The following is a 9499-nucleotide window of genomic DNA, read 5'->3' on the forward strand; positions in this document are numbered from 1 at the left end:
CATTTGCAGGTGAGATGAATGACTTCAGCCACCAGGCAGAGGGCTTAATGGCCCAGAAACTGTGCTTCCTGGGGAAACAGGATGGGAAACAGTTGGTTCAAAAGGAGCTCAATGCACACACCCATGAGTCAAGCATGTGCCCCTGGGAAGGCAGCTCAAGGAAGCAGCAGCTGAGGGGGGTGGCTGCCCCTCCAGACACATGTACACAGGTGTGCCCCAGCATGCCTCTCTCCCTTCTTTAGTGGGTAGTGCATTGCTGAGAGTAGAGAGCACTCCCCTCCAGCCCTACAGAAGCCCTACACCAAGGCCACAAAATGACATTCCTCCTGGGTGTCTATCCTGTATACCCTACCCAACCACCTCTGCAGTCAGTGGCAGGAAGCTCCAAGTTGGGACCACCACAAGGGGAAAGCTTCCTCTTCCCTGCAGGGGTCAGACTTCAGGTTCAGGATTCCAGTAACACAAGCCCATGTTACCTCTGGCTTCTTCAGGAAGAGGACCATGAACTCTGCTTTTACTTGGGATGTTGACCCAAAGGAACAGAATATACTGGGCGGGAACTGTCCCCATCAACCTGGGGCCTAGGTGACAATGGCTTGACACCCCTTCCCCATGTTCCTGGCCTGTTCCTAGCAGTTCCTGGCACCTGCCTACAGGTGTGGGCAGGAGAGGTGTGGCTTCCCAGAAGCCGTGAAGTCCAGATTTGCCACAAGAAAGGCAGAGGCAGCTTTGCATTGTTCCTCAGAGTTTGTACCCATATCAACTAGCTTTTACTTCAAGTTTCTGGTTCATTTTCTAAGGCAGGTGTAGCCCTGAGCTTTTCAAAGGCCTGAGGTCCCTCCAGGGAGACAACAGTATCGACACATGATGTGGTTCATTTAACGCAGCAGTGATTTTTTTTTTCTTTTTCAGCAAAAGTTGGTGGTTAGGGTTCTTTAAAATATATATATTTAAATAACTTTTTACATTTACATATAATATCTTAAAAAAACAAAACAGAGAACTCAACCCCACACACCTCAGAACCCCAAGCACACACATTACAAAACAGGATAACACCTTATTAAAGGAGGCAAAGGACTCAAGAGATTTTGTCTGTTGGGTTTGTTAATGGGGAGGGGGTGCCACAGGTGGCTCACATTTTGGGTTGAGGAGGGCTCTCTTTATTACCACTTTTGTGTGTTTGTCAAAGCTAAAAAAATTTTTTTTTCTTCTCTTGTTTTGAAGGAAGTCAGAGTTAGGAGTCTTGTATAGTTCCCGATTTCCAGATAAGAGTTTCTTCCGAGCTCAAGCTTTTGTACCGCTGCCTGGGCCAGATCCTGTTCCTGGGAGAGAGAGGGAGAACAGTCATGGGGGGGGGGGGGGGAGGGAAGCTGGCATTGCAGGTTTTGGGCCGCATGCACCAGGAAAGGGATTTGAATAACCTTGTCCTGTGTGTGAAGGGCTCCTGGAAGTGACAGCTCATAATGGTGAATGGACTATGGACATTAATAAGCAGTTCAAGCCTACATGCAGAGAGCTGTGAATCCTGGAGGTAGGTCTCCCTCCTTTGGCTATATAGAGCCTTCAGAAAGATTTAAGATGTCATGGATGCACAATGTATAAAAATGATATAGCTGGGCGTGGTGGCGCACACATTTAATCCCAGCACTTGGGAGGCAGAGGCAGGCGGATCTCTGTGAGTTCAAGGCCAGCCTGGTCTACATAGCGAGTTCCAGGTCAGCTGGGGCTACAGGGAGACCCTGTCTCAAAAAAAAAAAAAAGTTAAACGAATGCTCTGTGTACAGCTGCAGGCACTGAAAAGAGTAGGAAGACCCTGAACAGATCATATACAACTCCCCATCAAGTAAACCTGGCTTGGGGTGACTTACAAAATGGCAGAGGTTGGGGAGAGTGATATTGATGGGGTAAGGAGGGACGCTCGGCTGATGTTTGGAGGAGAGGAGAGGCCTGGAGACTGGAATAAGCCTGGCATGCTGAGGGACAAGATAGAAACCAGATCAAAAGAGTGGGTAGCTCTGTTTTTAATGGATCTTAGAAAGGTAATGGCAAGTCAGTAAAGGGTTTATAGCATAAAGACATTTCTACTTAAATGTTTCAAAAAAAAAGGCCACTCTGCCTCCCAAGTGGAATAGCAGGCAAGACCCACAACAGATCTGTCAGGTCTTTGCCCTGTGAGAAGCACGGGGTGCCCTGAAGAGACCATGGCAGATGCAGAGGAGTTGATGTAGTTGAAGTATTCTTTGGGGTGGAGTGCTTGTGAAGTGTCTGGGGAAAGAGATGCTAACGTTGTAAAAAGAGGGTTCAGTGGGTCTGGAGCTGAGAAGGGTAGGGTTCAAAAGCAAACTCGAAAGTCATCAGAAATAGTATAGCCAAGGGCACAGAAGTTATACAGAAAGGCCTGAGAAGACCCTCCTAGAAACACCTACTACCATGTGTTCTCACCTGAAGCCTCAGCGGCCAGGGTGTGGGGCTTCTGAGTGTCCTGGGGAGCACTGGGAAGGCTAGGCCTGGCAGGACCCGTCTCTTCTAAAGGGCAGCCAGGCTGCAGTGGCACCTCAGCTTGGTAGCATGGAAGCTGTTCCTCTTCTTGGGTTGTCCTCAGATCCCAGTGGAGCCTTGGGACATCCAGGCCCAGTGTCCCACCCCAGGGGCTGTGGCTGTGCATCCCTTGGCAGTCTGGGGGCAAGCCCAAGTCACAGTCTACATCCTCCGGAATAATGGGGATGCGCTGGCTCAGGTCCTGGGCCCCTGCATAGCAGCTGGGTGGGGGCTCCTCAGCGAGTGTGTACTGCACACTCACTGAATAGTCCTCAGTGTAGCAGCCACTGCCCCCGCCACCACCGTGGGCCACCTGTTTCTCTTCATAGAAGCAGCAGGGCAGGCCCTCATATTTCACCCCATCTGTCCTGGGCAAATGGTCTGAGTGAAGGCCATATAGGCCCTGGGAGCCCCCTGGTTGTGGTTCCCCACTTGTAGGGCTGCAGCCCTCAAGGAGTGGGGGACACAGGAATAAGGTGCTGCCACCCCCCACTGCTCCTGCCTCAGGCCCCAGTATGGAGGGCTGGGGCTCGTAGCAGCAGGCACAAGACGGTCCCTCTGAGCCCCCTTTCCAGGTCCTCCTGAGGTCCAGGGCAGCCCCAGGAGAAACCTCAAGCCCCACTTCTGAGGTAGAGCTATTGGGTCCTCTGTGTTCCAGTGAGGAGTTGCTGCTGTAGTTCATCTCCAGACTGCAGGTGGATAGCTGGTCTCCTGAGGGAGAGGCAGGGCCTAGCCACGGCTCTGCCCGCCCAGCACTTTGACTGTGTGCTGCTGGGAGCTCCTCTGGTGAGGGGGAGCCCTCAAGGTGTACAGTGGGCCCCCTGCCTGAGCTCCCTGCCTCGCTACTGTGACAGGGGCTCCGGCTGCGGTAGATGAAGGGGTCATAGTCGCTGCTGAGGGAGCTTCGGAAGGTAGAGCAGCTTCCGTATACTCCCTGGTTGCTGACTTCTGTGCAGTCTACCACAGAGTCACTGGAGGAGCACCGACACTGGCCAGAGCTGTTGCTGCTGCTGTCACTGCCAGGGCAGTCAGCCAGGTAACCACTGCACACAGAACGATGCCCATGGTAGCAACTGAAGCTGGATGTGCTGCCGCTCTCCAGGTGGGAGGGTGGGGCCATGTGCACCATGGTGGGGAAGAGCAGGCTGCTGCCACTGCTTGGTGGGAAGGCACGGGATGGGCCCCTGGGCATGAGACTGGGCACTGGTTGGCCGTCCTGTTCTGGGTAGCTGAGACCCTGGAAGTAATAGTGTTGGTACATGGTCTCATACTGGGAAAAGCAAGCTGCCTTGGAGAAGCTGCGGCTGCTGAACTTGGGCTTGCGGAAGGGATGGGCTGGAGAGTAGGACCGGTGCTCTAGGCCGCAGCGGTGAGAGGCCAGAGTGTGGTCTAGGTGCAGGGGTGGGTAGCCGCGGATATAGGTAGGGGTCTGTGGAGAATAGAGGTTCTGCTCCCCATGACGGTCCATGGTCAGCAATGTGACGGGATTCCCATGGGAATCCATGCTTGTCCTGGTAGGGAAGGCTGGGATGGCATTGGTCCTGTGCACACGGCCTGGGTAATGTACTGGCAGGGTCACTCTCTGCTGCCGACCACGTGCAAGGTTGCTGGTCTCCAAACACATGGTGTTTTGTTCTGGGAAGAGGGAAGAAACAATATAATGAGGCAGAGACTGAAGCAGTTAAGTGTCACTAACGTGCAGGGAGCCTAAGCTTGCCACCCTGCCACGCACTGTAAGCTGCCTCCAAGCTAAGCTGACTGGCCCAATCTCCCATCTCCTGACATAGAGTCTACAGAGAGCAACACAGATACAGAGAGTAACAGTGACCAGAACAGCAACATACATACTGCCACCACATACTCACTGTCCCTTGTGTCCTGGGGAAAATCCCGTGTCTGGGCCTGGGCATCAATGTTACTGTTGTTAGAGACCAGATGCTTTAGGCCTAGAAGAGGCCAAGTCAAGATGCTGGGTTTTGTTACTGTTTTTAAATTTTATTTTATTTTCCTTAGACAAGTAACTCAGACTGGCCTCAAACTTGCTATGTTATGTAGCCAAGGATGACTCTGATCTCCTGATCCTCCTGTCTTTACCTCCTAAGTGCTGGACCTACAGGTGCACACTACCACATCTGGCTAGGACATTATTTAATGGTAAACCTAAACTCGAATGCAAGGTGGTTTTTTTGGAGGGGAAGTGGGAGGGAAGGCAATATTAGAAATCAAATTAGGGCCTTCACATGCTAGGCAGAGTCTTCTACTGAGCCACATCCCCTGGTGTGCAAGATGATTCTATTTGGATTGTTTATTTATTTATTTATTTATTTATTTATTTTAATTTTATGTGTATTAAGTGTTTTACCTCATGTATATAAATGCACCCATGTCATGCTATACCCATGGAGGTCAGAAGAGGGCACTGAATCCCCTGGAACTGGAGTTATTGGTGGTTGTTAGCCACCATATGGGTGGTGGGAATCAAATCTGGGTCCTCTACAAGAACAGCCAGTGCTCTTAACCACTGGGCCATCTCTCCAGCCCTCTATAAAGGGATTCTTAATGCCAGGCTCTAAGAGTTGTACAGCCAACCTTCCAAACCCAAGGCCCATGCCTACAGGTCCAGCAGGCCATTATGTTGGTTTGGCTTGCTGACAACCTAGAGCATGGGTCATGCACTTGCCAGGTACTTTGTAGGGACAGTGTCTTCTGAGACTGGTAACAATTACCTATGATGTTGTGCCGACAGTGTGGGCAGGTGTGGTGCTGCAGCAGCCATGGGTCCACACATTTCCTGTGGAACCGATGGGTACAGGGGATGACCCGCAGTTCCTGCAAAGGGAGAGAAGGGGCAGAGCCTGAAGGAAGGATTGGAGGGAGGGCACTTCTGCCTTCAGTCTTGCACAAGTGCCTTCTCTAGTGGAGCCTCTGGGGACAGAACAGCCTTGCTCACCATGCTGGTACCTTCCTGCTGTAGTAAGGATCGTAAGTGTCCTTCCATGTTAACACAAAGAAGGGGGCGGGGGGCGCTACTGTGACCTAGTTGCCTTTATCCCTCTTTTTTGTCTCCTGGCTGCAGGGTAAGCAATTTTAAAGGTTTATTTAAAAAAAAAAAATTTTTTTTTTTCGTTTTTTTTGAGACAGGGTCTCCCTGCAGCCCTGGCTGGCCTTGAACTCACTATGTAGACCAGAATAGGCCTTGAACTCACAGAGATCCGCCTGCCTCTGTCTCCCAAGTGCTGGGACTAAAGGTATGCGCCACCACTCCCAGCTTTTCAAAAAATTTTTATTATGTATATACATATGTGCCTGGGTGGGAGTATATGAACATGAGTGCAGTTGCTTGAGGAGGCCCGCAAGAGGGTGTTGTACCCCCTGGAGCTGGAGTTACAGGCAGTTGTGACCTACCTGACATGGGTACTGGGAATCAAACTCAGGTCCTCTGAAAGAGCAGTATATGCTTCTAATTGCTGAGCCATCTCTCTAACCCTATCCACTACATGTTCTTGTCATGATATGCTGCCTCCCCATAGGTCCAAAGCAATGGGGCCAAGTGATCATAGGCTAAAATCTCCAAAATATGATCCAGAACAAATCTTTGCTCTTTGTAAGTTGATTATTGTAAGCATTTATTACCTGTAATAAATGGAAAGCCAATGCATTTCCCACTCTCCTTCCTACTTCCAGTTAAAGGTCAAGCATCATTCCTTGAAGCAGGGTCTATGGGTAGGTTCTAGCGTGAAGGAAACTGGTCATTCATCTGCCCCAACCACAGACCTCATTATTAAGGGACCAGGAATATAGGGAAGCAAGCTCCTTTACAGGAGCTGAAGGGCATGCATATAGACTAAAGTCTCAGGCTAGGGAGCCTGGAGTCTGGAGGAAGAGGTACAAATACTCCAAGTAATCTATCTATCTCCAGATACCCCAAAATGGGTCAAGTAGAAAGGAAGATGTACTGGATCCTGAACACTTATGCGAGGGGCACCTAGTTTCTAAGAAAAGCAGCCTATTTAGAGAAAATGTGATGGGAGTTTCAGAGGTAAAACCACCTTAGGAGTTCCTGAGCCAAAGCATCATCCAAACCTGCTCATTTTGCTTTACTTTTATTTTCTGACCCGTCTGACACAGTAATGTTCAAATTAATGTCTCATAATTAATGGTGCCTCATAGAGTGCCAAGTGGTCTACCTATATTTTCTCAGCTAAGTAATCTTGGTGAGCATTTGGTATGCTGCTTAGTATCACATGTGTAACATAGGATGAAGTAACCTGCCCAAGTTCACAAAGCAAGAATCTGCCCAGGCTGGGTTAGAAACCCAGGCAGTTTGCACCCAGAGTCCAAGCAAGAATATTATTCCAGCCGGGTGTGGTGGTGCACGCCTTTAATCCCAGCACTCAGGAGGCAGAGGCAGGTGGACCTCTGCGAGTTCAAGGCCAGCCTGGTCTACATAGTGAGTTCCAGGACAGCTGGGGCTACAGGGAAACCCTGTCTCAAAAAGACCAAAAAAAAAAAAAAAAAAAAAAAAAAAAAAAAAAAAAAAGAATATTATTCCAAAGGCTTCTGTTTGCAAATCCATTTTTATCCAGCATTCTGTACAGCAGTGGAGAGCCCTCATTGAAGGGCTGTCTAATGCCTGGTCCCTGCTGTATGTGTATCTATTCATCCAGAGACAGAAAAGGTGGCAAAATGAAGATGGATGATTCTAGGTGAATAATCTATGCTGTTCATGGTACTTTTCTTGCAACTTTTCTGATAAGGAGCTATAAGGAAAAACAAGAGATATCAAACCTCTCGACTCTTTGCAAGTATTGGAGAGTTTTCATAAAAGTGATTCCAAAGCAAATTCAGTGTAGATAAATGTTCTTAAATCTACTGTTTTCTGTCCTCTTTGAGACAGGATCTTAAATTCATGATTCTTCTGCCTTAGCTTCCCAAGTGCTAGAATTACAGGCATGTACTACCATACCTGATCCACCACATGTTTGTTTGTTTTTGAGACAGGGTCTCCCTATAGCCACAGCTGGCCTGAAACTCACTACATAGACCAGGCTGGCCTTGATCTTACAGAGATCTGACTGCTGCTGCCCCCAGAGTGCTGGGATTAAAGGCGTACACCACCATGCCCAGCTCTACCATGTGTTTGATCAACTTCTAAAGTCACCTAGACTCACTTATGGTCACTTAGCTAGATCACGTGGAAAGTGTTGTGTCTTCCCCACCCCCAGGAAAAAAAACCTCTAAAGTCTGGGTATTGAAGTAAGGCTGTGGGGAACTCTGGTCCAGGTTGTCCTTAAGTATCTGTTCACTTCCTCCCAACTCAAGACAGGCCCTATTTCTGCTACTACCTCTCCATCGATGTACTTCTCCAGGCAGATAGCACAGTCGGACGTGGAACTGCTGCTGAGTGTATCCAGGGCCCCACAGCTCCCTTCTCGGCGCCCCTTGCTTTTGGAGTTGAACTTTCTGGTTTCCATCTTCTCCAAAGCTTGCACAGCCAGTCTATTCATAGAATTCTGCATAGCAGAACATGGTTAGTGTTGGTATGTATTAAGAGTGGTAGTCACATCCAGAGTCAAGACACTCAGTCTTAATCAGTCTAGGGACAGGCAATACTGTTGTCTATCAGGTGAATCAAACGTTTTTCAGAAACTGCTCAAAACTCACACTGCCACAGTATGTATTTTCTAAATCCTCAGAGTGTTCATGACTTTAGCCCAGGCTTTCCCCTGGTGGCAGTACTACAAAGTTTCACCTTCAAGGTGAGAGGCACTTTCCTGGCCCTGAGACCCTAGTTTTTAGCCTGCCTCTATGTTAAGTATCCCTCCTCCTTGTTGATGGAAGCTGGGGAAATAGTTTGAGTGTTTGGCACCTGACTCAAGGCATGAGTCCATAAATATTAGTTCCTGTTCTTGTTGGTTGTGACCCCTCAACCCTTCTGACAACTGAAGCCATTTTCCTTTTGACCACTATTGTCCAAAGCAGCCCTTTCTCCAAAGGTGTCACACTACCACAGATCTGAGAGTTTAGTCCTGCCTGCCCTCTCACTACAGGGCCTGCAGGTCTTTCTTTGTTGAAAGCACACAGTGAAGTGCTGACTAGAGTACCCCTGGCTCCAGTTTATCAAGAATCACCAGCTGGGCCTGTCAGTGGTAGATCTGATCAAGAGACTGAGGTGGGGCCTGCATTTCTACCAAGCACAGATCTACTTAAGGAGCAAAGCTCTAGGGCTCCATGGCAACATTTATTTAAACATTTCTTTCAAAACACTAGCCTAGAACACCCCCAATGCCGTGGAGGCCTTTTCAGGTCTGCTCTTCAAACATGAGGGCTTAGTGTTTGAAGACTGGCATTCCTAGGCCACTGAGACAAGTTGGTGGCTCAGAGCCACCAATAGCAGCCAGATAGATTCCTGACTTTCATTAGCAAAAGGGCAGTGTGGTGTACAGGCTGTTCGTAGAGAATGTTACCTGACTACGCCGCTGTTTCAGTTTGATTTTGACAAGAAGGATGAGGCAGACCAAGGAGACCACAACGAAGAAAGCCAGGAAAATTCCCATGTCAAAGTATTCGGTGGGTTGCTAGAACAGAACACAAACATGGGCTGTCAGCCCTGGTCAGCAAAAGGAGAGGATGAGCAAGGTCAGAGTCCCTCAGCATGCAGGAAGCAACTGGGGTTCAGTTACACACTGTAACTTTACTGCAGCTGGTGTTTGCAGGGGTTGGAGGGTGGGTATAATGGTTTCAAGCCTCCCAGCAGCCAAGGGAGCCTTTTTTTTTTTTAAATTTTATTATTTTTATTTTATGTGTATGCATGTATTGCCTGTGTGTAGGTAAGTGCACCCATGCCATGCAATGCTTGCGGAGGTGTCAGATCTGCTGGGACTGGAGTTATGGACAGTTGTTAGCTTCCATGTGGGTGCTGGGATTCAAACCTGGGTCTTCTGCAAGAACAATCAGT

At 48.9% G+C, this 9499-nt stretch overlaps 1 protein-coding gene across 1 annotated transcript in view; it reads right to left on the bottom strand.

Annotated features, from left to right (window-relative positions):
* Nucleotides 1-861: 861 nt before the first annotated feature.
* Znrf3 (zinc and ring finger 3) overlaps nt 862-9499 on the bottom strand; it is a 66742-nt gene continuing 58104 nt past the window's right edge. The window contains exons 4-8 of the mRNA XM_008841121.3: nt 9009-9119; nt 7887-8054; nt 5268-5370; nt 2446-4176; nt 862-1325 (exon numbers count right to left, since the gene is read on the bottom strand). Of these exons, the coding sequence (XP_008839343.1) occupies nt 1288-1325; nt 2446-4176; nt 5268-5370; nt 7887-8054; nt 9009-9119 (2151 nt within the window). The 3' untranslated portion in view covers nt 862-1287. The remainder of the gene's footprint in view (nt 1326-2445; nt 4177-5267; nt 5371-7886; nt 8055-9008; nt 9120-9499) is intronic.

Source organism: Nannospalax galili, unplaced genomic scaffold (assembly GCF_000622305.1).
Source record: "Nannospalax galili isolate Female #2095 unplaced genomic scaffold, S.galili_v1.0 scaffold259, whole genome shotgun sequence".
Lineage (NCBI taxonomy): Eukaryota > Metazoa > Chordata > Mammalia > Rodentia > Spalacidae > Nannospalax > Nannospalax galili.